The sequence below is a fragment of the Python bivittatus genome, unplaced genomic scaffold, assembly GCF_059951505.1.
Source record: "Python bivittatus isolate LINGU-HERP-01145 unplaced genomic scaffold, Pbiv_v1 ctg000670_np1212, whole genome shotgun sequence".
Taxonomy (NCBI): domain Eukaryota; kingdom Metazoa; phylum Chordata; class Lepidosauria; order Squamata; family Pythonidae; genus Python; species Python bivittatus.
In genome coordinates, this window is record NW_028277094.1 from 10,708,304 (window position 1) to 10,721,206 (window position 12,903).

A 12,903-nucleotide genomic window follows, 5' to 3' on the forward strand; every position below is an offset into this window, starting at 1 on the left:
GCATTGTTGCCAGGAATTTTGCAGGATGGAGTGGTTTGTTGGGGGGCTGCAGGGTGCCTGGAAATGAATTAGCCATGGGCTCTTTGCAGAAGGGCCACTCTCAATACATACTGTGGAATATCTGCTCTGAATTTCTTAAAGAACCTTTCTGTGCTGGTTTAGATTTCCCTTTTCCGATGTTGCAAAAGTGGGAATGATTGCACTGCCCCTGTTCTATCCTTCTGGGCAATGCTCTGAACTTGGGATAATTAATTTAAAGAGAAAAAGAATGGCTGGTGTGGGTCTTCCGGGCTGCATGGCCGTGTTCTGGAAGTTTTGTTTCCTAACGTTTTGCCAGCACCTGTGACCGGCATCTTCAGAGGGCAGGAGCACCCTCGATGATCTCTATAAATACCCACAACGGGGTCACATCACCCTGGGCACAGAGAGAACTGCTCCTGTCTCTGCTCCTGCCCTCTGAAGATGCCGGTCACAGGTGCTGGCGAAACGTTAGGAAACAAAACTTCCAGAACACGGCCACGCAGCCCGGAAGACCCACACCAGCCATCGTATGCCGGCCGTGAAAGCCTTCGACAATACAGAAAAAGAATGTATTTCCACATAGTGGAGAAGAGGATGGCCCTCTTTGCTCAGTCTGTTGTGCAAGTGCTGGTGTTGGGTGGGCAACTTCAGCCTCTGTTCTGCCGATAGCTTGGGGTGGACGGAGTTGTGAAGTCTTTAAATGGGGTTAGGGGAAAAACAACCCTCTTCGACCTGGCAATGCCTTCAAATGGAAGACTATCTGCTACAAACCTTCTTTGTGGCCTCCTGGGAGCATCGGGTGAGGACTTTGGGAGTTGTAGTCCAAAATATCATGGGGGGGAGCCAGTTACGTAAGGAATACAGGACTTATTAAATAGTCAACTTGATCCAGAAAGATTCTTGTTGCGTTCCCAATCAGGTTATTTGCTTGAGTCTGTTCAGTTTTTTAAAAAGGTTATGTGAACTCTGCACCCTCCCACCCACCCAAAAAAATCCTTTTTCTTTTTTCTTACACCAGCATTACAGATTTGCCAGCTGGCATTTATGGGAAAATCTGATTTTGTTTCTGCAAACCAGACCAAGGGGCTAACTTTCTGTTTCCCTTTTCCTCCTAGCTTTGTTTAACCTCATACCGGTGGGTTTGCGAGTGGTGGCTATCCAAGGGGTTCAGACAAAACTGTACTTAGCCATGAACAGTGAAGGTTACTTGTATACATCGGTAAGTGTCTGCTTTCTATCTTTTCAATTTGATTGTCCACCATGCATTTGACCCTGAAAGAGCAGAAACCCTATTTCTTTTGGAAGACTTAGAGGAATGCTTCCGGCCTTTCGTTTATTCGGGTATATTTCTCTAGAGAACACAAAAGGCTCTGTAGAATTACTGTTGAGTCCCTCGCTATGAGGTTGACTCTCCTGCTCGTCTAGGGTGAGCTGAGGCAGTCTAAAGGCGACCAAGCAGGGAAATGTCATGAACAGATAGAAATGTTATTTCCTCTTTTTTTATGGCTGTGAGTTATGACTGAAATAAGCATCTGTAGTAGTCAGAAGAAGGTACATGAGATAATAAAGAGGTTCGTCTGATAAAGCTGTGATATGTTCCATCCAGACTAGCAATAAGTAGATTCGTGGTCCGCTTTTGATCTGATATTGCAGAGGACATTTTGTCTGGTGTTTGACTTCTGATGCATGGATTATGAGCATATGCCTTCTCCTACATGATGAATAAAGACAATTCTGTCATCTTTACTTGATGACAGAGGAAAGGTTTGGTTTTTTTTTTTAAATGTGTTTTCCTCAAGTTAAAAAAAGAAGGGCAAATAACATTTTTAAAGGGTTGCCTTCTTGAGATATTTAGTTCATTAATTAATTTGATGGGTGACTTCCAGACTTCTAGAAAAAAACAAGGAATGGCTGAATCCTGAAGCAAATAGGATCTTGATCCTGCGAGGTGTTTCGCTGAAGTCTGTTTAAGAAAGGAAATTGGGTTAAATGGTTGGTGTTCATGTTCACATCCCACGTTCAGCCCTGCCTGGGTGGCCATGGGCTCTTCCCCGTTGTTCAGCCCAATCTAGCTTGCAGAGTTGTAAAGGAAATAGGGCAGGTCTGGGATGAATTCTTCATGACATCTTTTAGTTTCTGGAGAAGAAGGAAGCGTTGAATCACAACAGAAAAACATGAAAGCTGGCGTCGTATAGTTAAAATGTTGGACTGGCATCAAGGAAACCGAGCCTATCTTTAGCCAAATAAGTTCCCTTGGGCCAAGCACTGTCTTCTCAGCCCAACCTAAATGCTCCTGAACAAAAGGCAGGCTAAACTCTAATAAATAAAGATATTAAAATGAAATGAGGTGAAATAATAAAATAAAATAAACATTCCCATCCAGCTCTTTGTAATGGGACCTCAGAAGAAATAACAAGCAGGATCACTGGAGAGCAGATGGTCTCTCAAAGGGCTCGGCTCCGAACTAGCTTTATTGGTAAAAACAAGCACTTTGAATTGGCCTAGGCATATGTGTGAATCCGACATAACGGGCAGACAGTCCAGGCCACAAAGTGAAGGTCAGAAAAATGTTTCTGCTCCTGATTTTTGATACGGTGTTCAGATGTTCTTCAAAAGCAGCCCAGGATAGGGTGTGTGGCAGTCCTTCAAAGGAGTGACTTGATGGAACCTCCCTCTGCAGAAGCACTCTATCTCTGAGCGCCAAATTTTGGAGACAGAGGGAGGGTGCTGTTGCCTCCGTGTCTCGCCTGTGACCTTTCCAAAGGCTTCTGGCATTGAAGGGAAATGGAGAGTTGAACTCAACCACCTGGATAGGCAGAAGCTCTCCTTCCGCAAGGAGGTGTAGAGCTTTTCTGCCGTAACCTTGTAAGTCATTGTCTTGCAGAAAAGGAACCTAATAAATAAAGGATCTCAGGGGTGACCCAGCTGTGGGAGACTCCTAGGGAAACGGCCATCTTCTCCTGCCGAGATGGCTAATTGGAAGAAGTTCTCGTTCTGCTCCATTCCAATGCTTTGCTTGCCTTGCGCCCGGCCTCCAGGGCACCAGAATCCCCAAGCCGGCTGGGCGAGAAGCCTTCGCCCGGTGGGTGAGTGCCAGTCCCACGGCCGGCTGTGGAATTGCTGATCTCCAAACAGGCTGAGCAAAGCTGTGGCGTGTGATCCGATGCGTGGGTGGCAGAAACTCGGTCTCTGGCCTTTTTTTTCTCTAGAAATGTCTCTCTTCTGCACGTTGCAAGCCCAAAGGGTGCTTTTGATGCAGCCATGGGAGGGCCCCCGCTGTTGCGAATTCCGTTTCGAAGGAATTAGGGGGGCACAGTCCCTGCAGACCCTTTCTGGGCATGAGAAGTGGACGGAGGTAGCAAAGCGTCAATTAAAGCACGTCTGCAGCGTGGATTTAGTGGGTGTGGGTGTGGGGGTGATTTTTCTGTGCTTCCCTACATTTTAAAAAAAAAAACCTATCTGATTTGTAACAAAGTGACCCACAAGGAAGAAAACTTTAACAGAAACTTCTCCTTGATATATTATTATATTATATTATATTATATTATATTATATTATATTATATTATATTATATTATATTATATATGATAATGCCCTATCGCAATCAAGCACCTCTTAACGGTTTATAGATAGACAATAAAACAATAGTTTAAGCCTCTACAGTACAAGGGTTCTACACGTGGGGAACATTTTGCACCGAAAAAGCTTTGCTTCTTGGCACCGGGAGAAAAGAGAGTAGCAACGCAGCTCCTGCTTGGAAAGGCAGAAGTCTCTGGACTTCTCGAGTCACTCTTTGAGCCCTCGTGGGTATATCTGTGAGGACCATGTGTTGGAGGCTGTCCTCTACCCTGTGCCAATGGCAGCTATCGATCAGCATTGACGTTCCAAGATGACTGGCAACGCTGGAGTTGTTGTGCTTCCTGTCATTCCCTTGAGCCGATTAAAAAAAAAATTACCCATGACATGTAATGTAATTGCCAAAGCTGAAAATTCCCCACTGGCCTTTTACTTCAGTTTTACTAATAAGCTTAAAGCCAAGGGATAAAATCAGTGGCGTTTCTACTCACATTTGGGGATAGAAGAGCTTTTCCCCCACTTGGTTATCTGCGGATGGGTATACTACAACTCCCAGAATTCCCAGTTGGGAATTCCTGGCCAACTGGGAGAGAAAACGAAGCAAAACTGGAGGGGATGAAGTGAGGGAAGGAGTTGCCAGGGGAGAAAAGAAAGAAGGGATGCTGACCCTCTAGGATAGGTCAGACTAAGAAACCAATGCCATGTGTGTCTAAAACTACTTTTATTGTAAAGCTATAGTAACAGAATCTTGCAAGCCTGAATGTGCTTCCCCCTCCCTCACTTTATCTTCGTGTAAAAGAGGGAGGGTCCTGTCTGAGATGTGTTCTTAACTTTGTTTCTTGGCACGCGCTTAAGCCACACTTGTCTGATCGTTGCCTTGGCGATGGATTTCCCACTGTCCTTCAAGGCCCTCCTCTAAGCCCCCGACAGAGAAGCCCTTTTCAAGCATCACCAGAAAGGGTTAAAATTCACCAGGCAAGCAGCTCTCTCAAGCCAGGGCTGAGCTGCAGGCATCCAATGCCTGCCACATTCGCACCTCTGCCCCTTCTCTTGTATGCCACCAGTTGCTTCTGTTCTTCTTGGCGAATATCAGAAGACCAGCCCACTGCTGGGGAACCGAGGGTGGAAGGTTTAGCAGAAGATGCCAGAACGGGAGGGAAGGAAGGGCTTAGTAGACACAGAATGCTTACAGGAAAGGAAAGACAAAAGGGAATGGAGGGGAAACAGACTGGGGTTTTGTGAAATAAGGTTGGCTCCAGAAAATGCTGCTCGGTGCAACTTGGTTGCAGATTGCGTTCCACTCTCCTGTGCTGTAAGAGAAGTTGCTAAAAGGGCTTTTAGACTACAGCTCTCTTCCTCAAGTGACCCAAGTGAGAGCTTCACTTCTGTTCATTTTCACTGTTGACCAATTTTATGATGGCACAGCGGAAAGGAGGGATTAATTCTGCTTAGAAATACAACCACAACATTTCTTTGAGAATGGACTTGGTGGAGGCAGGGCTGGGGGGTGGAGGGGCGGGAATCTCAGACTACAATATATTTACCCATCTGGTGTGCTTACTTCTTTGAATTTTTTTTTTTTTTAATCCTGACTTTCTGTGAAAGCAAAAGAATCGGGGATGACTCAAGTTAGTCAAGAGAAGAATTAGATAGCCTTCCCCCTGGGACTATAGCTCCCATTATCTCCAAACACCAGGCTAGGGAAATCATTTCAGGAGGAGAGGGGTGTTCGTCTACGGTAGCCAGAAGGAGGCCTGCCTCTGATTCACGATGCCGGTCCATGCATCTGGTAAAGCAAGCTGCAGCTCACGAAAGCTTCGTCCTTTATATAAAACCCGTCAGTCTGAAAAGGTGCTATTAGAGTCCTCCTAATTTGGGGGAAGGAGAGTGTAAGTGTTCCAAAGTAGGCTGAAAACTTGATCGTTCAGACAACACCCTAGCTGTACCTCCTCCTTGGCTTTGAAAGCTGTGCTAAGGACTACCGATATTTTCTCTGCTTTTCAGCCCACGAAGAGGGCAATCCATGGTGTCCAGGGGTGTCCACGGGGTAGGGTCAAAAAAGTCACACTGCACATAAACAGACCGAGCTTCAATCACACCATCACGGCCACCACCATGGCTTGTTTCCCCACCCCTTGCAGACATCCCTGGTGGTGCCTTTGTACTCTGTGTGGCATCTCCTGGGAGCTTTGTAATCATCTCCCCAAAGTAGCAGAGAGTGAGAAGTTGGTAAATACAGGCAGTGTTTTAAGAGAAACAAGATTCTGGGACCTCTAGGAAGTAGGTAGGAATCCCCTGCTTCTTCCTTGCCCAGATTCTTCTGGAATTGGAATAAGATGCTCGCTTTTAGAGGGCAATGCTCTGGCTTTTTCAAAAAGAGGCATTCACGAGTGGCAGATCCCCTTGCCCTGTATAAGGTCACACCTCGTCATTGCTTCTGTGTAAAGGAGAGGAAGCAAGGAAGAGGGAGCCATTGATCTTACAAAGGATATTCAATCCAGGGGGTTAAGGGTTAACGGTCTCATTACAATAGTGACCAACAGCTGAAGATTTGGCTGCTTTCTTCTGATCGATATATGAAATTCATCCTCTCTTGTTCTTCCCTTTGCATCTGCCAGGTTTGGCATAATTTCCTTGGAAGGCAAAGCAAAACGATCTTCTTTTTAATCCTCCCTTCCTTGCTAAATCTTTATTCCTGCAGAGCTCTGTATATTGTTCTTTCTTTCTAAGTATTGCTGCCTTCTTCCTTCTTCCTTCTTCCTCAGCTCTGTTCTCACAGTTTCTCTGTCTGTTTTTTGGCTCTGTGTTGCTTAGCCATTTCTTCTGACCCCAAGCAACGTGGCTTCTGATCTGCTGATCATTTGCTTCTTTCCCTTGTTCTTTTGGCTCTTCCTTTTAAGATGCGCTAAGTTCAGCCATCCTCTCTGCTTCCCATTTAGTTCCATCCAAACAGAAAATTGTTAGAAGGCTCTTCCGAAATGCCATTTCCCCCAGCTGAATGCTGTCAGGATTCTCCCTCACCCTGAAATGAAGCAAGATCTCACTTGTGGTTTTTACACCCTTCCCTCAAAAGTAACAAAAGGATGCAGGAGATCAAATTCTGCCCAGTTCTGCTTTTTAGTTTAGGAGTAAAAAAAAAGGTTTGGGAGAATGAGAGAAATGCATACGATTATAGCTAGTGTGAAGAAAATAGTAGGGTGTTTTTTCCCCTTCCTTTCTTCTCTCATACCCCATGACTCACCAGCCCAACTGATGGGCTGAAGGTTACAAGTCAAGTCTGGTTCCACTCATTGAATTCCTAACTTCATGGTTGCCATCCTGTAGTCTTCTTAGCAGCCGTGTAGAGATTTGCAACTGCCTTTTTTGGAATACTTTTTTCTAACTTCCTAGTTGCTGTTTCCTGGTGAAATCCAATCAGAGTCAAGGTCAACCAAGCATTGCCATCTGTTATAGACAAATCAAAGAAAGTGCAGTAATTAATTTACAGAATTGAATACCACAAGAAGGGGGAGCTTACAGCTAATAGGACAGCAGAAGGAAAAATTGGATTCTTTTCACTGGCCTCATCTACTGAAGTCCATCCAAATGATTTCAGAATTCCATGTTTTGGAAAGGTGATAACAAGGCTTACAAGTGTAATGTCAGGTAGGCATAGAGGAAATCAGAGGAAGAGGAAAATGGATTGGATGAAAAATGCAAACACGGGATGAAAGTTTTGTAGGAAAAGAAATGCAGCTTCTGCAAAATCTGCATGGACAGCTTTGCAGAATTGGGCAAACCTTTGATGGAATTGACTAATGAATATCTCCCTGTGATGTGACACGGTCTGGATAGAGATTGATTTATAACTTAAAATGCTGCCAATGCCTAAGAAATTGAGGCAGGAGGAAGGAAGGGAGAGAGAAGATGCCTAAATGGAAAAGTGTCTGAATTTTGGGTGTCAATTTAGGTGAGCTTGGGAAATGTGTTAATGTCCTGCTGATAAGTTTGCTGTGGGCTGCCATTTCGTGTTTCGTGTTCCTGTTTTATATTCTTTGTGCTTGATTGTTTTGGTTATTTGCTATTATATTGATGTCTTTTTATATAACTTTATTAGAATTTTAAATAGAAGATCAAAATTAACAAGAATGAATATAAAGTGAAAAAGGAGAAAAAGAACGAAGAAAAAACCAAAAGGGCAGAAAGAAAAAAATAGAAGAAAGGAGCTTCTGATTTTCTTTGCAGCAATTATAAGTACAAATGCAGAATTACCTCTTGCTCTATGGTTACAAAAACAAACTCTTTTTTCTATCATCTGTTTTTTTTTTATAATCATCAAAACCATAAATCGTAAGTTCATTTTTTTCCGTTTCACACAAAAATTCTGTAAGGGGCTTCCAGTCAGCAATAAATGTAGATATTGTCCTTTCTCTGATCAAGGGAGTCAATCTGGCCATCTCTACAAATTCCATCATCTTCACCAATCGTTCCTCCGTTGTGGGCAACGCTGAACCTTTCTACTTCAGTGCATGTCATAATCTTGCTGCAGGATTATTATGTTGATGACTTAATTCTGGTAACCACCTAGAATTGCTTTGCGAGATGGATAGCTATATAAGCCTAAATTATTATTAGGGTTGGTGGCATAGCCAGCCAGATGTTCATACTGGATTTGGCATTTTCGTCCACCTATCGAGTCCTTTCCAAGGACCTGGGATAGGCAGATGTTGCTGTTTGATGGTGTTCAAGGCATCGTCACAGGATGGAAGCTGTTCCAAGTAAAGCTGCCTTTTGCAAGGGACAAATGGTGATTTTGTCAATGCCGATGGTCTTCAAGGGGTTCTCCAGATGTTTGGCTCCTATTACTATTGATACTACCTTTGTTTTTGGTTTTTTTGGCCATAGTTGTTCTATTTCTATTTGTAGGTCCTTGTATTTTGTGATTTTCTCCAGTTCTTTCTCTTCTATTCTGCTGTCTTCAGGTATTGCAATGTCCACTATCCAGATTTTTTTGACTTTCTTATTAACAATTGTCAAGTCTGGGGTGTTGTATGGCAGGTGCTTGTCTGTTTAAATTATTATTATTACTATTACTATTACTATTACTATTATTATTATTATTATTTCTTCCATGGTGTTTGCAGAAAAGAAGCTCTGCCAGTAGATGATCCCCTTCTCTTTCTTTTTTTGCTGCCTGCTTATTCTGTCAGGAGGATTTCAAGATGCTTTCCTTCCCACCTCGCAGTTGTTGTTACTCATTCAGAACAGGAAATGAAAAGCAAAGGACAGCGTCAAATTAATCAATCACACATCCACACATTTTTCTTGTCACTCCGAGACTGCTGGTTTTGAAACAGTTCCTCCAAAACAAGGAACCTTTCTAAAGGCAAACCAAGGTTCCCGGGTGAGGGAGAACCAGCCCAAATTTGGAATTCTAGATGCACCCCTCTTTCTGTTAGCTGCTGGGAGTTGCCTTGGAAGAGGGGCTTATGAAGGTGAAGAGCAGAGATGACTGGAGATGAATTGCTGCTCAGGAGCCAAGTCTTGTTCCTTTCTGCTCCACCACTGCAAAACACAACCTAGCTTTTTGGCAAGGGGGCCTCCTTAGAAGAGGTGCATTTTGGGGATGAGGGGGAGATATGAAATCAGGGTGCCTCCTCTCTTTTAAAATGAGATGCCTTTGGCCAACCTTTCCCAACTGGACCCTTTCCAGATTTCTTGGCCAATTCCCATAACCCCCCGATGTGTCAGAGTCAACGGGAGTTGAAAGAACTAGGGCAGTGTGTCTCAACCTCAGCAATTTTAAGAGGCACGGGCTTCCACTTCCAGAATTCCCCTGCCAGCATTTTTTTTCTTCCTTTGTCCCTCTTGAATGCTTTTTGCAAAAACTAGTTTTCAGCACCCCATCACCTCCAAAGAAAGTCTTAGTTCAAAAGAAGAGGTGGTAGAACAATCTAATCCAGCGGTTCTCCATCTTGGCCACTTTAAGATGAGTGGACCTTGCTGGCTGGGGAATTCTGGAAGTTGAAGTCCACCCTTCTTAAAGTTGCTGAGGCTGAGAAATGCTGAACTAGAAGAACTTGATTCTAGAATGTGAATGTTTGAGTTACCTCATGTGGATTTTTTGTTTTACTTCCAAGCAAAACATCCTGCATATTTTCCCTCCCCGCTCAGTTTCTTTTCAGGAGAAGAACATTTCAGCCGAAGCTTCACAGCTGGAATGTGGCACCCTTGTATTTTATTTGGGTGCAAGGGTGGCCAAGAAGGGTGCCTAAATACCTAGCTTCTCATGGTGGGATCATTTCCCCGGAAGTTTGCAAGCCTTTTGGCCTTCCAGACTTATATTTCTCCCAAGGGCCTTTTTCAGATTGGAAAGTCTGAGCAAAACTGGGAAGAGACGTCATAGAAGACAGTCACACCAGCTGTCACCATCCCCCCCCCAAAACCCCCAATCACCAAGCACACTGGAAAACACAAGCAAGTGAAATCTGAAAGACATTCCTGAGTGCCTCAAGAAGACGATAGAAAAGCAGAAGGTTTATTGGCAGGGGAAGAATGCTTTCATTATTAAAATTTTTACTTCTTTCATCCATTTATAGGATCACCCAACCCTAACCCTAACCCTTAACCCTAACTCTGGGGGGCCAACAAAGGTTTGGAAACTAGAAACAGAGCCGGCGAGATAAAAACAGCACAGATGAAATAAGGTAGAATTCAGCACCGTGTTAAGAGAGAGCGAGATTAAAAATAGGGCATGGTCTCCCCTGGCATATTTGCAGAATTCTGAACAACAACAAAACCATAGCCAGCCCAGAGCCACAAGTTCAATTTAACCTTGCATCTAAACTGCCCCTGAGCTTTTCATTCACCTGGAATTTGGGGTTGCCATATAGATGAACGCTGGACATCTTGTGAATGTGTTTAAACTCTTAGGCAAGACTCAGATTTCTGCTGTTGCCGGCATTTTGTAGGGAGATGTGTTAGGCTTTATCCCAACGTGCTCTCGGGAGATTGGAACGATTTGGTGGGGGAAATTCCTGTGCACTGAAGTTTCACCAGTGTGATTGGGCATTGGCAAGGTGGGCAGGACACTGAAGGCCTCTATTAAGATCTCAAGATCCTCCAGGGAATGGCGAGGGTTGTGAACAGAGAGGTACAAAAGGAACGCATTGTACTAAGTTCATGGCTTTGAAATAGCACATCCATCAACAGTTAATCATCTGGACAGCCCACTAACTCACTTATAACCTGCTGGGAATCTTCCCCATACAGCTGAATGAACTGAATCTTTCCTTGCATTAGGAATGGAGAACCTATTTGGATCAGAATACAAATTGATTCAAGGGGGTCAGGGGTCCAGGGCAACAGCACTTGAGTCCGCAGTCCCAAGCATCATGGTCAATTTATTTGCCCAGATTGTTCCCACCCTCCCAGGCAAAGCCTGTTGAAGTCTCAAGATCCAGTGTGGACCCCAACATTTAGGTAGACCAGAGACCTGATTAGCTGTCACACATCTTCCGATATTCTTCTTTAAATAGTACTTTCTCCAGAGAACCACGAGAACTAGAATCTTATCTAAACTTTCAAACAGAAAAAAAAATGAAACAGCAGTTGCAGATGCTCCCAAGTCTTTGGCTTGAAAACCCTGCAGGACTGCAGCCATTAATGTTAGGCAGGCCTTTCTTGTCATGCACCCAATAGGTTGAATTCTGGGAACACACATCTGGTCCATCTGGAGGGCGCCCCACTGAGCAAGGCTGGCCTATAAAGACTGGACATCTTTTCCCCCAGGATCTTCACAGCCCTCTCTGAAGACCGTAGGATTTGACGTTGGGGCCTTTTGTATCTAAAGCCCATTTCTCTGACTCAGCCAAATTCTATTGCCAATGGTGGAATCCTATCAATAGAGCACCACTAGAGATACTTGTCCAGCAATGCTGATTTTTTTGAGTGGGGGTAGCTTGAGAACAGATCTTGAAAGTTCTTGAAAGAACGAGAAGAAGTTCTTGAAAGGACTTGAAAGTACAGAAAGAGAACCAGTTGGGTCTAGTGGTGAAGGCACCGGGCTAGAAAGCAGGAGATGGTGAGTTCTAGTCCTGCCTTAGGCATGAAAGCTGGCTGGGTGGCCTTGGGCCAGTCTGCCTCTCTCAGCCCAACCTACCTCACAGGGTTGTTGTTGTGGGGAAAATAGGAGGAGGAAGGAGTATTCGGTATGTTCGCCACCTTGAGGGAACAGTAATAAAGGGATTAAAAAAATCTAAAACAAAAGTTCATCCCCCACTGTAATTTTATAATTGCACCTTGGCACTTGGGGGTGGGGGGAAGAGCGAGAGAGAAAGACTCTGCACTGTTTTCATCTTGAGAAAGCTTTAATTTAATATTGCCGACTCGCTTAATTAAGTGAAAAAAAGCCCATCTTTTCATATTTTCAAATGGCATCCTATTGATCTTCTTTTCTCCTTTGGTTGGCATGTTTGCGTCTCCTCTTCATTTAATCTTGTTTGCCTGAAACGATGCTTTGGTCACCACAGTCCAATTTAAATAACCAATTCCACCTTTTCTTGGCAGCTACAATTTATTATTGTTGTTGTTCCTCTGCTTATAATTTAGCTTGCAGAAATCCGGTGATGAAAGAAGTTAGATGGTGATTAAGGCAGAAGGAGGCAGAGGGAAAGTGTGGCACAGAGTTTACAGACAGAGGCTGAGATGGGGGGGGGGGGGAAGAAAGCCCATGCTCATAGTTTTTAGAAAACTGGTGAAAACTTAGTTATTTCACCAGGTTGCTGGGGGGCTGGACTATTGTGACAGCCCCTCATGCCAAACGATTGTTCTTAGTCACGACTTCCATTTTATAGGATTATGATGTATCTGTTGTTTTCAAGTCGATGCATATGATTTTAATCCCAGTTGTATATTGGGGCAGAGTTAGTAAAAGGGAGTAGCTTGTAAGGAGACGGAGGGAAGGAGGGAGGGAAGGGGAAGCGGAAGGGGAAGGAAAAGAAGGAAAGAGGGGAAGGGAGAAGGAGGGAGGAAGGAAGGAAGGAAGGAAGGAAGGAAGGAAGGAAGGAAGGAAGGAAGGAAGGAAGGAAGGAAGGAAGGAAGGAAGGAAGGAAGGAAGGAAGGAAGACACAGAGATGGGATAGAGGGAAGGAAGGAAGGAAGGAAGGAAGGAAGGAAGGAAGGAAGGAAGGAAGGAAGGAAGGAAGGAAGGAAGGAAGGAAGGAAGGAAGGAAGACACAGAGATGGGATAGAGGGAAGGAAGGAAGGAAGGAAGGAAGGAAGGAAGGAAGGAAGGAAGGAAGGAAGGAAGGAAGGAAGGAAGGAAA

General features: G+C 44.2%; 1 protein-coding gene across 2 annotated transcripts in view; it reads left to right on the plus strand.

The window, feature by feature from the left end:
• FGF13 (fibroblast growth factor 13) overlaps positions 1–12,903 on the plus strand; it is a 119,184-nt gene that overhangs the window by 96,167 nt on the left and 10,114 nt on the right. For both annotated transcript variants that reach the window (XM_007430284.3, XM_007430286.3), the window contains one exon: positions 1,137–1,240. In XM_007430284.3, the coding sequence (XP_007430346.1) occupies positions 1,137–1,240 (104 nt within the window). The remainder of the gene's footprint in view (positions 1–1,136; positions 1,241–12,903) is intronic.